General features: G+C 40.1%; 1 protein-coding gene across 23 annotated transcripts in view; it reads left to right on the top strand.

Annotated features, from left to right (window-relative positions):
• CAMK2B (calcium/calmodulin dependent protein kinase II beta) overlaps positions 1-21,203 on the top strand; it is a 219,548-nt gene that overhangs the window by 181,296 nt on the left and 17,049 nt on the right. For 4 of the 23 annotated variants that reach the window (XM_040346001.1, XM_040345998.1, XM_040346004.1 and 1 more), the window contains 7 exons: positions 1,282-1,319; positions 1,977-2,048; positions 2,591-2,635; positions 8,912-8,960; positions 12,160-12,288; positions 13,505-13,624; positions 16,406-16,481. In XM_040346001.1, the coding sequence (XP_040201935.1) occupies positions 1,282-1,319; positions 1,977-2,048; positions 2,591-2,635; positions 8,912-8,960; positions 12,160-12,288; positions 13,505-13,624; positions 16,406-16,481 (529 nt within the window). Of the gene's footprint in view, positions 1-1,278; positions 1,320-1,976; positions 2,049-2,590; positions 2,636-8,911; positions 8,961-12,159; positions 12,289-13,504; positions 13,625-16,405; positions 16,482-21,203 lie in introns of all 23 variants that reach the window. The other 19 variants (XM_040346019.1, XM_040346014.1, XM_040346010.1 and 16 more) reach the window with 12 other exon arrangements.

Here is a 21,203-nt window from a genome sequence, read left to right as displayed (position 1 = left end):
GAACCCCACCTCAGTAGTACCCCCACTCAGCAGATCCCCAGCTCATTCATTGGTACTGCCGTTCAGCAGATCTCCTGCTCAGTAGTACCCCCAGCTCTGCTGGTGCCCGACTCAGTAGTAACCCCCAACTTTGATGACCCCCCACTCAGCAGTAACCCCCAGCTCTGCTGATTCCGCACTCAGTAGTAGATTTGCTGATCCCCCACTCAGTAATAACCCCCAGCTCTGCTGATTCCCCACTCAGCAGTAACCCCCAGCTCTGCTGATCCCTCACTCAGTAGTAACCCCAGCTTTGCTGATGCCACACTCAGTAGTAACCCCAGCTATGCTGATCCCCCACTCAGTAGTAACCCCCAGCTCTGCTGATCCTCTGGATTGCTGATCCTCCTCTCTCTCTCTGGTCCCCTCTCGCCTCCTGATATATTGCTCCCACGCTGCACATGTGTGACATTGCTAGTTTCTCCTGCTCTGGTCCTACAGCTATGCTGATCCTCTGTGACTTAGTCTTCTCTCTCTGGTCCCCACTTACCTTCTGCTATAGCATTTCCGCATTGCACATCATGCGTGCTATCTGCTAGTTGCTTCATTCCAGTCCGGACCCTGCTGCTTCATGCTGCACACCAGATGTGACGTCTGCACCAGACACTTCCAGAATATACACACATGAAACGGAAGTGACTGCTGATGGTGTGTTTCTGGTTTGCTTGTTGGCTTACCAGTGCATCCTGGGATATCTAATATCTGCAGTACCTACAAAATAAAATGAAGCTAAAGCTGAGTAAAAGCCTCTCAAACGCTGCAGGTGCTGCAAGTGAGCTTTGTCTCAGACGTCTATGGAGGACTTGAAGATGCTTTGAAGCACCAAGAAAGGAAAACATTTTTGAAGCAAAGCAAACACAACGTTTAAACAGGATGCTTTGACTGCCATTCCGAATGCTTTCAAAAAGTGTTTCCAATGCCGCATTTTAAAGCAAGTGTAAACGAGCCCTTAGTTTCTTACCTGGGAAATATATATACTATTGCTTCCATATCTCATTTTGTTTGACATGAACACATATTTCTCCATCATATTTATTAGTAATAGCTGAAATTACGACTATTCTCCCTGAGATATTGGTCTTGCATTATGAGACTCATCAAGGTCATGGTTCACAGGGGTGAAATAGATCAAAAAGATTCCTAGAAATAATCCCATGCTGCCAATATTATATTAAATATATCAGTGGTGACAGTTTCATGCATGCTGACCTTATTCTTTATTTCTTGGTCCTCCTGCAGCAGCTAAGAGTTTGCTGAACAAGAAGACGGATGTTGGAAAGGTAATATTAACATACAGCAATAATGTACTATATGTCTTCTATAAAATGAATGCATAAACCTAAACAAAAAGAAAAATTCTTTAGATTACAACTTATTTGAACAAACTCCTTAATTTATGAATATTGTTATCTATGGGTTCATAACATACTTCAGTTAAACTTGAACATTTAGCATCTAAGGACAATTTGGCGACACAGCCTACCTGCTAAACATTCATGTTGTGCTGTTAGCTACCCTACCCTATTTTTGTTTCCTGAATTCAAGCCTAGAAATATGCAGGTCATATTTTTGCAGGTTCTTAGCACCATCCTCTGTAGTTAACTGAAAGGGATGTTGCTCAACATAGAATTATGTGGCAAAAATTCTTCAGCACCACCAAGAAGCTAAGTGAGATACCTACTTAATGTGGCTGGAATGTATAGAAATTAATATTAAAGTAAATGAAGTGGACAGACTTTAGAAACGTAGTACAAAATAATTACAAATTTCCATTTGGTTTTACCTTTTAGCTTGAGAAGCTCTTTAATATTGGCCTCTGCATTATTGCTTCAAAATAGTCTTTCTGGCTTGTATATTTTATATGGTGTTACGTACAGCAGTCCACACAGCTCTGCTTCTTTGCTGACAATCAGTCTCATCTTTGTCTCTCTCCCAAGCCTCAGACGAACAGCACTAAGAACAGCGCTGGAGTGACTAGTCCGAAGGGGCCTATTCCACCAGCTGCCTTGGTATGAGATGTGGGTCGGACTGAACCACACTTTTTGTTCATCTGTGATATTTTGTGGGATGCTGAACTGTTGGGGCGAAGGCGGGTATACGGGGAATATTCTGCCCTGTCTGTAAGTGGAGTGCTGCCTTCTTCCTGTCTATTTTTTGGAAAGTTTGTTTTGTGTTCTTTGGAGTACAGATGTTTGTGGTTTGTCTCAGGAAGGTCTATTTGTGGGCTTAGGGATACATGTTTTAATTTGTTTGTGGTTCAGATAAGTTTGTGGTCTGTCTTTGGAGCGGGAAGTCTGTTATCTGTCTGTGGCTTAGATTAGTCTGTAATGTTTTTGTGGGGTAGTTCAAGGTCTGTGATTTTTGAAGCAGTCTTTACATGCCCTGCCGCTCCTCCATCTTCTCAGTCCTGCTACCCTATCATCTCTCCTCCGATCCTCTTCTTTACCTCCCCACATCCCTGACACCCCAATTCCTTCTTACTCCTCTTCTTATCCCCTACCTTTTCTTGTTCTCTCCTCCTTCCCATTTCTCATTCTTTCTTCCTCTGTAGGAGCCTCAAACCACAGTAATTCATAACCTGGTGGACGGGATAAAGGTATTTGCCATATCTTTACCTCTCTCTTCATGTGTCATGTTTTATGCACCTCTTTACTCTGGAGGCACCAGAGGAAGGGCTGTGTGAGAGATTCTCACCATAGTATACATGGTGTAATTCTAAACATAGCCACTAGTTGGTGCATTCTGTCATAATGCATACACAAATATTTTACTACAGACATATTGCTGGCAGGGGTCTTGTTTGCGTTATGATAAAAATTTGATTGGTAGACTCTAGTGATTAAAAGATGCTTTACCTGAGAAAACAAGATGTGCTAAAAACAATTCTGAATGATTTGTTGATGTTAAGTATAAATCTGATATTTTTGGAGAGACATTGTGTTGTGTATATCAAGCATTTCCATATATTTTTGTTTTGATTTTTCTGATTTTTTTCTGATGGGGAAGGGGGAATATTTATTGGCAAAACAGCAGTATATGTTAGTGCATCAAAATATGACATGGCCTCTTTAGGAATGAAAGTTGTCACCTAACAATTGCTTCCATGTGGCAGTTGACAAAGTTCTGTTATGTTTTTATCCTCTTATGTGTCATAGTATTATTCTCAGTGCCAGTTGGTGGAAAAAAAAAAGTATGTATGCTAACTATATCATCGAGAGGGGAAGTAACGGGAAACTGGTGCAAGTGGCACGCACCACTTCCCAAAACAGATAGACCTGTTTCAGGTCTATGTGGGCTACCAATGCCAGTTTCTCTTTCAGAGTAGAAAAGAAACTGGCGTTGGTTCTTCATGTTCGGCGCAATTCTTCGGTAGTTCCCCCATAATATCTATTAATTTTAAATTATGGCTCAGACAACTTAAAATCATAAAAACACAGTGCATACTACTGTTAGAAATATATATATACACACACATACATACACACACACACACACACACACAGTATCTCACAAAAGTGAGTACACCCCTCACATTTTTGAAAATATTTTATTATATACTTTAATGTGGCAACACTGAAGAAATTACACTTTTCTATGTAAAGTACTGTAGTGAGTGTCCAGCTTGTATAACAGTGTAAATTTGCTGTTACCTCAAAATAACTCAACACACAGCCATTAATGTCTAAACCGCTGGCAAAAAAAGTGAGTACACGCCTAAGTAAAAATTTCCAAATTGGGCCCAAAGTGTCAATATTTTGTGTGGCCACTATTATTTCCAGCACTGCCTTACCCCCTTGGGCATGGAGTTCACCAGAGCTTCACAGGTTGCCACTGTAGTCCTCTTCCACTCCTCCATGATGACATCATGGAGCTGGTGGATGTTAGAGACCTGGCGCTCCTCCACCTTCCCTTTGAGGATGCCACACAGATGCTCAATAGGGTTTAGGTCTAAAAAAATTCTTGGCCAGTCCATCACCTTTACCTTCAGGTTCTTTAGCAAGGCAGTGGTCATCTAGGAGGTGTGTTTGGGGTCATTATCATGTTGGATTACTGCCCTGTGGCCCAGTCTCCAAAGGGAGGGGATCATGCTCTGTTTCAGTATGTCACAGTACATGTTGGCATTTATGGTTCCCTCAATGAACTGTACCTCCCCAGTGCCGGTAGCACTTATGCAGCCCCAGACCTATGACACTCCCACCACCATGCTTGACTGCAGGCAAGACACACTTTTCTTTGTACTCCTCACTTGGTTGCTGCCACACATGCTTGACACCATCTGAACCAAATAAGTATATCTTGGCCTCATCAGACCACAGGACATGGTTCCAGTAATCCATGTCCTTAGTCTGCTTGTCTTCAGCAGACTAAGCAGAGGCTTCCTTCTGGGATGACAGCAGTGCAGAACAATTTGATGCAGCGTGCGGCATGTGGTCTGAGCACTGACAGGCTTACCCCCCACCCCTTCACCCGCTGCAGCAATGCTGGCAGCACTCATACATCTATTTCCCAAAGACAACCTCTGGATATGACACTGAGCACGTGCACTCAACTCCTTTGGTCAACCATGGTGAGGCCTGTTCTGAGTGGAACCTGTCCTGTTAAACCGCTGTATGGTCTTGGCACCGTGCTGCAGCTCAGTTTCAGGGTCTTGGCAATCTTATAGCGTAGGCCATCTTTATGTAGAGCAACCATTCTTTTTTCCAGATCCTCCGAGAGTTATTTGCCATGAGGAGCCATATTGAACTTCCAGTGAACAGTATGAGAGAGTGAGAGCGATAACACCAAATTTAACACACCTACAGTCACACTTGAGACCTTGTAACACTAACAAGTCACACGACACTAGGCAGGGAAAATGGCTAATTGGGCCCAATTTAAATTTTTTTACTTAGGGGTGTACTCACTTTTGTTGCCAGTGGTTTAGACATTAACGTCCCTGGCGGTATGATTATCTCAGATTTTAGGTGCTGAAAGCGGTACCATTATTTTGCAAGGAAATTTGGTGTTTTACATTGTAGGCCTGTAATTCTTAGGAATAACTCACTTAAATATGTCCGAACAAGAGTCTAGTAGACATCTCGGGTATGAAAAACAAAATCATAAATTATAATATAATAAATAATTATAACAAATAATAATGTAATTATAATAAAAATTATTCAATAATGTAATCAACTTAAAATCACTGAAATTTGCTCAGTTGCAGAATTGTCGCTGTCATTTTCCTATTATTTTTATGACGAATTTCCCAACAAATCGCTCAATTCTGCAAGTGATTATAATTTATTATCGCTGTTTTCTAGCTGCTCTAAAATCACTTTTGACATAAAGGGACACTATTTGGTTGCTATGGACAATCTCCAGTTTGCAGGCAGTAAGAACAGTTTTTATTATATAAAAGTACATGCAGGACACTGGGCAGACCACTAGGGACAAAGGGGGTGTGTATTTTTTACATACAGTACTGTAATCTGTAAGATTACAGTATACTGTATGTATTGTGTTTATTTACTTTTTTGAATTTGGCGCCGTTCTCCGCCCCTGTGCGTCGTAACGTCGCAGCGAACAGAGCTCGGTGGCACACAGGGACACTGTGAATTGAGGGAGGAGACACCGCTCGATCACACAGCGCGGCGGCATAGCAGGATCCAGGGACAAGGTAAGTAAACCATGCCTGTGGCTGCTGCAAGGCGATCCAGAGTCTGGCTCTGGGTTACCGCTTTTGGTAATGAAATACCACCCCGAGCCAGACTCAGGAATACCGCCAGGGGGGTTAATGGCTGTGGGTTGAGTTATTTTGTGGGGACAGAAACATTTACACTGTTATACAAGCTGTACACTCACTACTTTACATTGTAGCAAAGTGTAATTTCTTCAGTGTTGTCACATGAAAAGATATAATAAATGAGTTACAACGTGTGAGGGGTGTACTCACTTTTGTGAGAAACTGTGTGTATATATAAATATATGTATCAACTTATTTTCCTGCCAAGAGGATTTTTAATTGTGCTGAACTAGACTTGTGAGCGACACTAGCCATGCCCCCCTCCCCATCATTTGCAGACTCAGCTGTACAGATTACCTTGTTTTCTCTCATTTCGCAGTCTGCTCATTGAGCATTCAATGAGAACATTGACGTAGGATATGACGCAGGAATCTAAAACCAGAAACAGTGGCGTCATTGTATTGGCTATAGAGTGTGGCAGCGGTGTGTAAAATTACAATTTATATGAAAGGCAAAACAATTTAGATACATGGATCTCAACTGTAAAGTAAGCTTCTCTGAAAGGACTATTAAGATGAAATAGATAACATAAACTACACCCTAACCTACATACTCATACTCTGTTATGTTTAAAAACATGAACATATTTTATAAGTATGAGCATACTTTAAAGATTTGGCAGTATATTTTTCCCAACTTTAAGGGCCTACTCACACCATTTGTGATGTGCTGGACAGCTTTGCCCAGCGCTGTCCTAATGCAAAGACAAAGGTATTTGCCTTGTTTCTCATGGTGTTAGTTCACAGTTCACCATTGTGTTGTGGTGGTGTGCACTGAAAAAGGTACTGCATGTAGTACCTTTTTTTAGCATAGAGGGCTGCAGTACAAACCACCACAACCCAACACCACTGTGTGACTAGAACTCCATGAGATGTCAATGGTCACATTTCAATAAAGTTATAACAAAAAAGAAAAAAAAAGTGTGATGCACTAGGATCGGTGCTTCGGCGCTCCAAGCACACAGCTGCAGCTGTGCATTCAGCATGGTGTGAATCTGCCCTAACTGTAACTTGCTAATGTCAAAGAAAAAATAAACTCCAAAAGGTTTAGATCTATGTAGAATTGTGGTGGTAAGGGGTTTTAATTTTTTTTTTATCTTTCCCTGCTGTGCTCCCACTGTCTCAAGTCATCTGTTTATTATAGACATACATCCAATGAAGGATACCACACACACATATATAACTTACACCTTAAAGTTAACTCCTACACTTCCATAGGTCTACATTTTATAGAATTTTTCTTTAACATCAAATGTAAATTACATATATGGTGGTAATAAAGGGAAAGCAAAGCAATTTTATTTTGTTTAAATTCTAAACCAGTCCCAGAATTAGGTACCCATTGTGTAGCACAATTAGGTTCTGGCTCTTTACTGTATTGATACAGTTATAATTACACATGTTAATCTAAAGAGGCTCAAACTAGCAGTACTCCTTAGGTTAAAAAATGGGAGGCATGGGGGTTGATTTACTAAAGACAAATAGGCTGTTCACTTTGCAAGGAAAATTTTCCTTAGATTAGTAAAATTGGCGAAAGTTCAATTTGCAAAGAATACACAATCACATGTAAAAAAAAAAAATATATGGTTTTGCTTGCACATGATTGGATGATAGAAGTCAGCAGAACTTCAAGGCAGAAGGTTTTTTTTTATCTTACTGCATTCTATGCAGTAAGATAAAACGCCTTCTGTGTGCAGCAGCCCCCCTAACATTTACCTGAGGCCCCCTCTGTCCAGCGATAACTATGAGTGTCTTAGCCGTGCTATTTGCTCCCACTGCTGTCAATCAAAGTCAGCCAGCCAATCAAGGGAGAGAGGGGGTGGGGCTGGGTCAGGGCTCAGTGTCTGAATGGACACAGGGAGCTGTGACTTAGCTTGGGTGCCCCAATAGCAAGCAGTTTGCTGTGGGGGCACTGAACAGGAGGGAGGGGCCAGGATCACAGAAGAAGGAACCCAGAAGAGGAAGATCAGAGCTGTTCTGTGTAAATCCACAGCAACAGAGCAAGTAAGTATAATATGTTTGTTATTTTTATAGGGGAAAAAATTAGACTTTACAATCACTTTAAGGGTAAGAATCTGGAGTGATTATTTAAACACTGCTATTTTACTTGACTTAATACTATTTACCAGCACATTGCAATACTAGCCAACAAATTGATATGTAGTTATTCTTTGATGGCTAGCAGGGCTAAATACTGGTTAACTGTATTTTTTGGAATAGTTAGCAGTGCTCAGCACTAGGTATGAGAAGACTAATGCCCCGTACACACGATCGGAAATTCTGACAGCAAAAATTTGATGTGAGCTTTTGAACGGAAATTCTGACCGTGTGTATGCTCCATCGGACTTTTTCTGTTGGAATTTCAGGCAAGAAAAGATTGAGAGCTGGTTCTCAAATTTTCTGACGGAAAAAATTCCTATCGGAAAATCCGATTGTCTGTAGCAATTCCGACACGCAAAATTCCAACGCAAGCTCGGAAACAATTTGACGCATGCTTGGAAGCATTGAACTTAATTTTCTCAACTCATCGTAGTGTTGTAAGTCACTGCGTTCTTGACGGTTGAAAGTTTAGACAACTTTTTTGTGACCATGTGTATGCAAGCCAAGCTTGAGCAGAATTCCGTCTGAAAAAAACATCCAGGGTTTTTCTGACGGAAAATCGTGTATGGGGCATAAGATTTCAATTCATCTCAGCTGGTTTGCACAGTAATTTTTATTCTATAAAAAAAAAAAATCAGAGGAGCTTGGTGATTTGATTTGCTTTAATTGAAATATTGTTTGGAAGGACCTAACATTTCTGGTGGGAAATCTCTTGTCACTTGAGTCTCTGATTGTGTTATCAGAAGACAGCAAGTGAGTCAATTTGCAAAATGGAAACATCCTATTTGAGTGGAGCTGACTTTTAGAGGTTTATAATAAAGGATGAGAAGTCCTAGTCCATCAGGCTAGCTTTGGGTTACAATCCAGGAGTTAAAATGGTATTTAGTTCTAATTCATTAAATTTGTGAATGTGATTTTTGGAAGTACTTGTAACCATGTTTTTTTTTGTCTCTCTTTTCTTTTCCCACCATTTCCTTGTCTCACGTAGGAGTCATCAGACAGTACACATACAAACCCAGAGGATGAAGAAATGAAAGGTATTGTAGCTCTAGCCACATAAAACGTTCCTCATCTTACTACCATTGAATAAAGTAAGTCTTTTCATGCATCCACCTACTTCTAAGAATATACCATCTGGTTACATCAACACATGTCCTATTCCATCTACCTCTTCTATACCCATACCAGCTCCTCAGAACACCTATATATTATTTTCCATAGTTTGTCTCTCCTAAACACTGATTCTTGATAAGAACAATTCTGACATGCAAAAAAACTCTTAACTAACAAACTCATACACTCTATATTGCTTTCTTTCCATCTATCTGTTGTTTTATGTTGCACTTTATTAGGGTCATCTCTATTGTCATGTTGTTTCCTGTTTATCATACCTGCCTCAAATTTATTTTTATGGTTTCATCCTATAGGACTCAAACTGCTGATTCAAAATGGTGCCACAGTTATAACTTAAGTTGCCTGCCCACCAACGTACAGAGAAAGAGTATATACTGGTAGAGAGGTTGGAGCTTAACTATAGATGGTAAATGGTGGTCAGGTGTGCAGGCTCAACATCCCTGCTAAAAGATATTTTCACAAATATGTATGTTTGTGTCAACTAAATATACATATTTTATCTGTTGAAGAAGAGTTGCATCGCTGTTAAGCCTCGTCATACACACGAACGGACTTCCATCTGACTTTTCCATGGATTTTTGTCCGAAAGGGCGTTGGTCGTGAACTTGGTATGCATACTTACGGCAGAACATTTTCAGCCAACATTCACCAAACCACATGATTTTTCAGCTCTTTACCGCCACCCTTTGGGCAACTTTTGTTGGCTGATGTTTAGCATTGGTTCCGAGCATGCATGTTTGTACTTTGTATTTAATCCGATGGATTTGTGTACAAACGATCGTATGATCCTACGGAAAAAAATGTTTTGTCGGAAAATTTGAGAGCATGCACAGTCAACACTTGTCGGAAATTCCGACAATTGTCCGATGGAGCATACAGACGGTCTGATTGTCCGATAAAACATGTCCGTCGGACCATTGTTGTCGAATAATCCGATCGTGTGTATGGGCCTTTATTCTGCATAATCTCAGAGAAGTCAATAGTAATTGTCTGGAAAATTCCACCTCGACTGTCTGATTTTTCTCTCTCAAGAAGGCTGAGGGTTATTGGATTTCAATGAGTGTTAAGACATAAATAATATGTAATGGGTGATTAAACTTTTAGGGCTCATTCAGATGGCCGATTTGTGGTGTCGTCTATGCAGAGCCGCTGGCAGATGCCTGTGCATCCACTTCAGAGCTGTGTACAGGCAGCCCAAAGAACTGAATGTATCTGGCAGTGGCTCTCCACTGAGGACATTACTATTCGGGTGTCTAAATGAGCCCTTAATTTGCTACTATATCTTTTAGGTTGGCTTTTGCGAAACTATATTTGCTCCATTCTAGTGTGTAAACTATTTTTATAGCTATAAGTACTTTTAAAATCATGAAAGGGTTAACAGAAAGGGATTAACAGAAACAATGTAGAATATTGGGTATTATAATATTGAGTGGCAAATGCAGAATACAGTGTGTTGGCTTGACCCCGTGCAGTCTAAAAGGACTATTACCAACTGACCACTGGAAATACCCTGGCATCAGCAATGCAAAATATTTGACACATTGTTATATGTGTGTTTCATTGTATCCCATCTATATTCTTTTTTTCCAGTTTCATACATTTAAAATTAACCCGGTAGTTCTGTTAGAGGTTTTGATAAACATTTATTGTATGTATAATGTATAATGTAGTTTGGTGGAGCCACTATGTTACCAGGGGCGAGTGTTGACTAATCCAGAACATGAACAGACAGAAATCAATAAATACTGTAGCATCATCAAGCAAACCAACCCGGTTGATCAGGCACAGGCTGCATTTTCAACAGTCTACTTGTCCTTTCTTGATTAATGTACAGCTTTGAACTCCAGAGAACTGAGTTGCAGTGCTGAGTAATAACTGGCAAATGGCCAAGACTACAGGTTGACGATTACAATAACGGCACTTCTGTGATCCACATGAGAAGTACAGCTAAATGAGCTTTCGCTGTACTTCTCCTTTAATTCTTCCTGATACAGACCTGAAGAATAATGGCTAGGCAAGCAAAATATTACATATATGACTATAGATTAAAAGAGTGGGCATTTTCAGTTTGAGGACGTCGTATGAGAAGAATTTTCAGTTTTATTAGACTTTCAGTCTCTTATTATACAATTTTGGGCATCTTACTTTGCACCCTACTGGCCATTTCCCCCCTACATTGGACCATTGATAACAGGACCCTATATATCACCTATTGTGCTGGGTTTCTGAACATCCAATATTATCAAACGAAAGCACCATATGCTACACCACTTATGGCAGTAAAGGAACAGAACCAAAAAATGTGTTTGCTACCCTTCTGTACACTTATATATGATGGCTATAAATCTAGCTTTAAAGTAGAACTATAAGCAAAACTTATTTTTTTTTGTATTTTGGATAGATTATGGGAAGGTCATAACCACTGTAAAAAAATGTTTCATTAATTGTGTCCCATTGAGGAGATTTACCTTTACTTCCTGTCACATGGCCAAACAGAAAGTGAAAGGAAATCCCTGAAAGTTAGGGTAACTCCTTGGGGACCCCCAGGTCACCAGAACTAGTGTCCCCATTTGGAAGATTTTCCCACTATTACTTTTCTGGGGACAACCCAACATTTGGAATTTTTACTAACTTTCACTTTCAATGATAATGGCAAACAGGACAAATAGAGTGGATGTATCTCCCTAATGGGTACAAACAGCAATACAAACTGAAAAGTGTTCTTATCCTTCTCCACTCCATCCAAAACAGAAAAAAAAAAAACGTTTTGCCTTTAGTATACTTTATTAGTCCGGTTTGACAAAATAACCAGTCAAAAATGACCATCTTGCAATTTTAAAAGAAAAAGCTTGAGTATTTTACAGTGGAATAACCATTTTTACTCAGCAGGAGAGTATACGGGATGTCCTAAGTATGTGTGCTTTTTATTTGAGCTTAATAACACCCACGTTGTCTTGCAGTTTTCTATGGTCTTAAAATCTGCATGTTCAACTCATAACATTTCTGCTCCTCATGACTTGCTCTACATATTCTCTCTTCATAATCATTTTTCCTTCTTTCTCTGTCTGGCTTCACCTCCTCTTCTCTCCCCGTTCTCTCTAGTGCTGAAGTTCTCAGACATTTTAAGCTCAGTGAGGAGGGGTTCGGGGGCCCTGGAAGCTGAGGGACCTCAAGCAGCGGTCGCTCAGCAGCCCCTCTCCCCATCCTTCCCCCATTCACCTCTTGCACAGCGTAAGTAATAGGAGTGGGACACAGTAATCCCTTAAACCTATATGCATGGATAGTTCAGTAAAGAAATCTACATCTTACTCCTACTCTGTTAGAATAAGAATATTATTGGATGCTGCAATTGTTTTTATTTTAATTTAAATCACATGTGATTTCTAAATGTTGTTTAAATGTATTAAGTTAATACAATGAAATAATACAGTGAAAATAGAAATATTTTAATCCAAGATGCTAATATATTTAATTACAGTTGGTACTGCAACGGACAGTGGATTCAGATTAGATTATTGGGAAGCCCCTTGTGTTTCTGTCACAGTTTATATGTGCGTTGGGGTTTGGGGTTGGCTTTGCTCCCTACTTGCTTTCTGGGGGGTGGAGACTGGCATTGTCCTTGGCTGTTTGTGATGAGATGTTGTTTGTGTTTGTCACTCACATTGCTACTGTGTCTCTGCTCTTTCTGTGTTGATATCTGTCTTCTTTTTTCCCCCCTTTCTTTCCCTTAACTTGGTTGCTTCCTTAACGTTGCCCCCCCCCCCTCTTCTTCCCATTCTTTGATATTTGCTATGGTCCTTCCACTTCCTTTTTACCTTCTTTACCTTTCTTCTTGGATTTCCAAATTTCTTTCTTTCTCTCTGTTTTTCTGTCATTTTCCGCTGCGATTGGTCTTCAACTTCCATCTTCATTTTATTGTTTCACTATTGCTGATTCGCAATGTTTCCATAATAACTATTTCTGATTATTCGTGTATATCATCTTTCCTTCTATCTTTATTTATGTGATTGTGCTACAATCTTGTGGCCTATTCTTCACCTTCTGTTCTTTATCTTCTTACTGTATCCTGCGCATCATTCTTTGGTTCTTGTTGTACTTTTTTCTTATTTCTGTTCCTTGCACTTCTTCTTGCTGTCCTCGGTTACCTTTACTATCATCCTTTTACTCTTCTATATTCACTTTTGCTTATGTTTTTTGTCTTTTTACATTTGCTTCTCTATTTTCCCTGTCCCCTTTCTTATACCTGTATGCTTCTCTATCTATTGCTCTGCTATGCCTGTTATTGCTTCTCTGATCCTTGTCCTTATAACTTTCCTGATTTTCTGTCACTTGTCCTTATAACTCTGTCTCTGCTGTTCTGTCTCTTGTCCTACTTCTTCTGTTTCTGCTTTCCTGTCTCTTGTCTCTATTTCTATCCCTGGTTCCCGTCTCTTTGTCCCCCTCCCAGCTGCTAGATTCACAGATATATTTAACACAGTCAGACGAGGCTCAGAAGCAGAGGGGGTGCAGTATTCCAACACGCAGCATCGGCTCTCCCAGCCCCATCTAAACTCTCCGTTTGTACAGCGTAAGTAGAACTAGCGCATACAAACGCATCTCACATGGGCTCACTCTCCTCCTTACTTTTAAGACCATTGTCTCTAGCGTCTCACCATATTTTTGTTCTTACAATCCTCTCTTCTCTCAATAATTTTCTCACCAGTGTGGTTATCTTCTTACCAGCTCCTCATCTTCTATAAAAAATAAATTCTTCCATATATCAACCACTTTATTCCTCCAGCCAAATATGTTTAGCTTATTCGTTTCAATATACCATGCTCATTATGCATGCTTTTTTCATTAATTGGGACATATACTTTTTCATCTATTGCACAATACTCTGGCTCAACTGTACTTTTTCTCACCTTTTTCCTTCTAAGCACAATATCAGTCAGCTTACAATATTTCTTTCCCTCTAGGTTTCCTGTCTTCTTCTGTTGTAGTTTTCTCAGTTTATTCCTTATTCTGTATAGTATTATTTACTCTCTTTTTTTATGTTTACATGTGACTTTCCTTTTTCTGTGATAGTTTTCCAAGTTACCAGTTGACAAGGTATCATCTTCACACCAATGTTCTCACTTTTTTCTAAGCAGAATGGATGTTTGTTCCCACAAGTTTACTGACCCAAACTGTGGGGTTATCTGACTTGCCATCATGGTTTGCTACATTGTTCACAATGGCCATCTCCAAAGCTCTAAAGCAGTTAGCACTTCAAACCTTTGTTTTACCATATTTTCTACTATTTTAATTCCATGTGTATTGGGAAATTATCACCTAACCATGCAATTATTGCAATATCCTTTCACAATGAAATATGCTAATTTCCTGAGCTTCTTTCCTTTTTGCCATCCCTTTTATAAGGATCCCCCCTCCCCACAGGGTACCCTGATGTTGTGTTCTCTAAGCATTTATTTTGCTAGAATACCAAATGCTAATGTGCTGCTATTTTATAACGCACAAACTGGTGATCCAAGAAGATATCTTGTATGAATAGCCCTCAAAACCCTAACATTTTGTGCATTTGTGTAATAAACATAATGTGCACATATTGTATACTGTACATATACAGTACTGTATCTACCTCCAACCCTTTTTTAATGTATGTTTCCACACTGTTTTTGTATTTTTCATTCACACAGCTTGGTTACCTTCACACTTTAAAATCATGACATTTTTTGCTTGCAAATAATCCAATCTCATTTTCTGCCAGACATTTACATTTAGCACTTTGCACAAAAGGGTGTTGGTACATCATTTAGCCAATATCTTTTTTTCTGGTGTTGAAAAGCCAAAAAAAATCTGTTAGTTTACTAGATGAGCAATTTTTTTTCTTTGACAGCCTATAGCCACTTCCTTTTGCTCTCTTTTTATTTCTGCCAATAAATAACTCTCAGTACTTATAAATTAAATTGATTATCATTTAAAAGTTTTTAAGTTTCACACTTCCCCGCTGCACTTTTGCCAAGATGCAGCTATCTGCAGAATAGCTGTACTTTCCCATAGACCTCTGAGGACCTGTGGTTTTGGTTCGATTTCAGAAAGCACAGCAAAACTCCTGTGCTGTACCTTTGGTGCTCTTTCTGAAACCGAACCAAAACTGTGGGACCTCATAGAAGTCTATGGGAAAGCGCAGCCAACCCCACAAAAAAAAAGCACAGAGGGTCAGTGTGAAGCCACTCTAAAGGTATCAGTTATCAAGATGGTTGATAACAATTTTAAAAACAACCAAATCTTAGCAGCTGCATTAAAATGAAATGCTAATATTAATTATTATAATTAGGTGTGATATAGAACACTAACGTATTCGCTGGAGCAACATTTCTTCAGAATGTAAAACCATTAAAATGTCAGTATTACTGATTGAGCCTACCGCACAAGCTCCGATTTTCCAGAGACTGACAAGCAATCTTTAGCGCTATCCAGTCCTGGAGGAAAGTTGTAGGGGTCCAGCGGTCCTGAAGTAGAGTGACAAATCTCTATTATTAAGATTGAAAAGGGTTTTGTCCATATATGGCTGTTCTAACATTTTAATTCCATTTATCCACATTTACATGAACAGGTGGATATCATCTCTGAGGCCCCATACACACGAGAGGATTTATCCGCAGATACGGTCCAGCGGACCGTATCCGCGGATAAATCCTCTCAAAGATTTCAGAGGATTTCTATGCGATGGCGTGTACACACCATCGCATTGAAATCCGCGCTGAAATCCTCTGCCGATGACGTGTCGCGCCGTCGCCGCTATTATGACGCGGCGACGGGCGCGACGCTGTCATATAAGGAATTCCACGCATGCGTCAAGTCATTACGACGCGTGCGGGGAATCCCTTTAGACGGATGGATCCGGTAAGTCTGTACAGACGAGCGGATCCATCCGTTGGAATGGATTCCAGCAGATGGATTTGTTGAGCATGTCAGCAAATATCCATCTGCTGGAAATCCATCCCAGGGGAGATTTATCTGCGGATAAATATCCCACGGAGTGTACACACCATAGAATCTATCCGCTGAAACCCGTTTGCACGGATTTATCTGCGGATAGATTCTATGGTGTGTATGGGGCCTGACTCTTACATTTTGATTTGAGGTACTGCCCCAAATTCCACATTCTGGTCCTTGCACTTGTTTTCATCTGTTGAATTGAGGGCTGAAACATTTTTTTGTTTAGCACCTCTTTCATACTTATATTTACTATTAGTATCTCATCTAACATTATGTGTTCCTTCAGACGTTCACCAGACTGTTTTTTCTTCAGTACTTTTCTCATTTTATTCTGTTTAGTTTAACCAACCACTTTGTTTTCCAGCTCGGAAACAGGAGATTATTAAGATAACAGAACAGCTGATTGAGGCAGTGAATAATGGAGACTTCGAAGCATATGCGTGAGTTGCTGTGCTCTGTTACTAACATATAGAACCAAGCTTTACTATTAACATACATTGCAATTATGAATAATAGAAGATAAGGGACACAAAAGAAAATTGAAAATATTTACTATATGCTATTGTGCAGAAAAGGGTTAGGTCTCCTGACTATAACAGAAGATGTTTCTTTGTTCATTCTGTTGCATGAGAAAGTATTGCACTATCGTATAAAGCAATTTTCTTCCACATCTTTGATAGCTTCACAAATTACAGAACCACTATACTCTTAAAAGGTTAGTTCACCTTTCTGACACATTTCCAACATACTCACCATGTATTTCAACATCCCCAGCTCATTACATAGCACTGCTCAGATTGTTTAAAAAAATGCCCTTGCTCAAATCAATCTAACCAAATCTCCTAAACATGCCCTTTTGGGTTGAAAAGTAGGTGAAATCTTTAATTCTAAATGACAAAATAAAAAGTGTTTTAAAAAGTCTGGGGCTCATGGATCAGATACTTGACCAATGATCCCAGGACTAGACCCGATTAGTATGCCTTCGGATGGGTCTCCCTCCCTTTTGCTTTCCTTCCCCCTCTCTCTTCTCTCTTATTTGTGTGATTGAAATATTACGCATACGCGGTTCCAGTAGCAAAAAACATGCTTGTAATCCAAAGCACTTGTAAATCAAAGCAAATTTCTCCAAAAGAAATAATGGAAATTCAAATAATTTATTTCACAACCATTTATTCATAGGTCCTTCAGTTTATAGCCCATATAAAAAGATTATAGCAATCTGACCAGGTTGTGTAACCATAAAAATGACCATCCACAAATGGAAGCCTCCACAAGGGGATTAGAAGCAAAATCCATCAGGAGCTAGATAGTATAAAAGAGAAGAGAGACATCTCTAAGTGTAGCAATATGGTTACATTTAATGAAGGGTACAACATTTAGCAACTCACATGGTTGATGATTAAAACAGGCATCCAGGGTAAATCTGTCCACATAGACCGTCCTCCACAACTCTCCACCAGCTCTCACCGCTGTCAGTCTGCAATCGTGACCAGGAAGACTACACTGCAGTAGAGTGATCTGAAAGTGAAGCTTGAACCGGTCATGGAGTGCAGTGTGGAAGGGATGATGTCGATGGCGGTGTGGAGGATGGTCTATGTGGACAGCTTTACCACGGAATGCTTAGATGTGACTCTTGTAATCATCAACCATGTGAGTTGCTAAATCTTGTACCTTCATTAAATGTAACCATATTGCTACACTTAGAGGCGCCTCTCTTCTCTTTTATACTCAGTTATGACATGACGCTACTTGTATATCAAGACATTGCTTGTATATCAAGTCAAAATTTATTAAAAACGTTTGCTTGTCTTGCAAAACGCTCTTAAACCAAGTTACTCTCAAACCAAGGTTTTACTATATGGAGGGCGAACCCAGTACTGCATCAATTCAAATACATTTTATGCAAATGATATGCCATATTGAGTTGACATGGTATTTGTAGCCTCTTTGCAAGATATAATTGTTAGACCGATAATGTTTGAGAATAACCCATATGCCCACAGCTAAGTGCCTTGGAAAGGCCAAAGAATGATGCTCTAGAGGGAGTAATCTATAATTAATACGGGGCTTCGGGCTACATGCCTTCTGTTCTTCCTTTGATTGGTAACACAAACTTTTTCTGTTGTTGATATATAGTATAAGCACTCCATATTGTGAAAAGTGTGTATTGTTTAAAATCCTCATTATAATTTTTATACTCTTTGTGAAAACCTTTAATAAAAATATTGAAACAGAAAAAAAATGCTCCTTCCAGTCTAATTCTGTAGGTTGTGCAAAGCTTTTCTGCGAAAACTCCCAGCTAGCTGGACCCCTTTCATGCAAGACAGGTTGGAAATTAAAAGTGCACCCCCAGCAGGTGCTAAGGCTCATTCAAATCGCATGCATGTGCAGAGCATTCTTTGCCCCTCTTGCATTAGCAATCACATAAATATGAACTCAACTGCTGCTGCTAGAGGGATAGAAAGTACATCCAGCTGGGGGCCCACTGCCAACCGATGGCTTGTCCTGTCATTTAGGCAGGACATTGGAGGTCCAGCTACCTGAGAATTTTTGAAGAAAGGTTGAGAATGGCCTACATAAATGGGATGGAAAAGGAGCACTTTTTTAAAACACTGAGCAATGGTATGTAATGAGCTGGGGATGCTGGAATGCATGCAGAGTTTTGTTAGAAATATATATGAATGGTAAACTAATCCTTCAATAAAATATTCAATATTGGTCTCCCATCAGCTCTAAGCCCGAGAGCTGAGCAATTACATTACCACTGATCGCTCAGTTCTGAGTATTCTCTGAGCAGAGAGCAGTGACTGTCAGTCAGTGCTCTCTGTTCTGCCCCTCCAGAGCTCACTGGAGCACCGAGCTAAAGAGGAGGCAGGAGCAGCTGGCTCAGGCTTTCAGCGCACTGCTGAGAGGCTGAAGCAGCTGCCACTCAGGCATCTGGGCGGACTTCGACATTATGGTTGGGACCATTTCAAAGCCTGGAGCGGTTCTGTGGCTTTAGTCTGCTGTTAGCTGATTTTGGGTCACAGGAGAGCACAGGCTCTGGCCATACTTCTCTTTTACGCATGATCACAACATTTTCAGTCCTGGAACATTTAAAATTTAAAGGAGAAGTATAACCAAAGCTCGTTTGACTGTACTTCTCCTATGGATCACAGCAATGCAATACGTTTTGCAATCCTGTGACCCATTTTCAGCAGAGAGCGGGCTGAAGTCCGCTCTTTGCTGATATCACAGAAGCGGAACCAGGGCCTGCCTTATCACGACAATAGAAGACGGGATCCGCCAGGTCCCTGGATGGACACCTGGCTCAGCCTCTAATTGAGCCGCCGAGAGCCTGAGCTGGATGCTCTACCCCCTCCACAGCCCAACTGTCAGAACCAAATGATCGGCAGTGTTCGAACGCTCGGTTCTCAGTGCAGAGGCGATGGTGGACAGATGCAGCATCAGACCGATGCTACATCCACCTAGGTATGTATGATTCTGGGACAAACTTGATTCTCACACTTTTCTTTTAATAATTCAGCTCTGTATGAAGATGGAATGCAGCATCAGCTACCTGGTAGCTTTATGTGATCATAAGAAGACTAGCTGCATTTCTAGGTTAATTTATGATACTGGATACCAAGAGCTGTTAGCAGATTTTGTAGGGAAGTTCAAATGTTAATTTGATAATAACCTGAAAAAACTTTTTGAACAAGTGACAAAGAAACCAGCTGGGCTATACAATCCCAATTCCAATAAAGTTGAGATGCTGCATTAAATCTATATAAAAACAGACTGCAATGATTTATACACAATAGAAAATAAAAACATATCAAATGTTTAAACTGAGAATATGTACAATTTTAAGAAAAAAGTACAGGTAATTTTGAAATTGATGGCAGCAACATGTCTCAAAAAGTTAGGACAGGACAACAAAAAGCTGGCAAAGTGGTACTAACAAGGAAGAGCTGGAAGAACATTTTGCAACCAATTAGATTAATTGGTAACTGGTCAGTATGATTGGGTATTAAAAGAGTATCTTAGAGAGTCTGACGCCCTGTACACACGATCGGTCAATCTGATGAACCGTTTTCATCGGTTAACCGATGAAGCTGACTGATGGTCAGTCGTGCCTACACACCATTGGTTAAAAAAACGATCGTGTGACGTAAAACACAACGACGTGCTGAAAAAAACGAAGTTCAATTCTTCCAAGCTTCCGTCGACTTGATTTTGAGCATGCGTGGTTTTTCAACCGATGGTCGTACTAACGATCCGTTTGTTTCTATCGGTTAGGAATCCATCGGTTCAATTTAAAACAAGTTGGCTTTTTTTTAACCGATGGATAAATAACCGATGGCGACCACACACGATCGGTTTGGACCGATGAAAGCGGTCCATCAGACCGTTCTCATCGGTTTAACTGACCGTGTGTACGCGGCCTGAGTGTCTCAGAAGTAGAGATGGGCAGAGGTTCACTAATCTGTGAAAAGCTGAATCTGAAAATTATTGAACAATTTCAGAACAATGTTCCTCAACGTAAAATTGCAAAGACTTTAAATAAATCATCATCTGCAGAAAATCCAGAAAATCTGGAGAAATCTTTGTGGACAAGGCCGAAACACAATATTGGATGACCGTGATCCTCTGGCCCTCAGACGCCACTGCATTAAAAACAGGCATGATTCTGTGATAGACATCACTGCATCGGCTCAGGAATATTAAAAAAAATCACTGTCTGTGAACATGTCTGTTTTTGCCATCCAAAAATGCAAGTTAAAGCTCTATCATGCAACGAAATCTGAACATTATCCAGAAACACTACCATCTTCTCTATGCCAAAGATCATTTAAAATGGTCTGTTGCAAACTGGAAAACTGTTCTGTGGTTAGACAAATCAAAATGTTAAATTTTTTTGGCAACCATGAGCACCAGGACCTCCGCATTAAGAGGATAGGAACCTTCTGGCTTGTTATCAGAGCTCAGTTCAAAAGCCTGCATCTCTGATGTTATGCATTAGAGCAGTATGCAGCAATACAGCATATATGCTGAAAGATATGTTCAGGTTTTAAGAGCAGGATATGTGCCCATTCAATGTCTTTTTCGGGGAAAGGTCTTGCCTGTTTTAGCAGGAATACGGATCTCTGTGTTCTCCCAGTCAGAGCAATCCCCACACA

Source organism: Rana temporaria, chromosome 3 (assembly GCF_905171775.1).
Source record: "Rana temporaria chromosome 3, aRanTem1.1, whole genome shotgun sequence".
Lineage (NCBI taxonomy): Eukaryota > Metazoa > Chordata > Amphibia > Anura > Ranidae > Rana > Rana temporaria.
The sequence above is the reverse complement of the archived record's forward strand: the minus strand, read 5'-3'. Positions and strand labels throughout refer to the sequence as shown.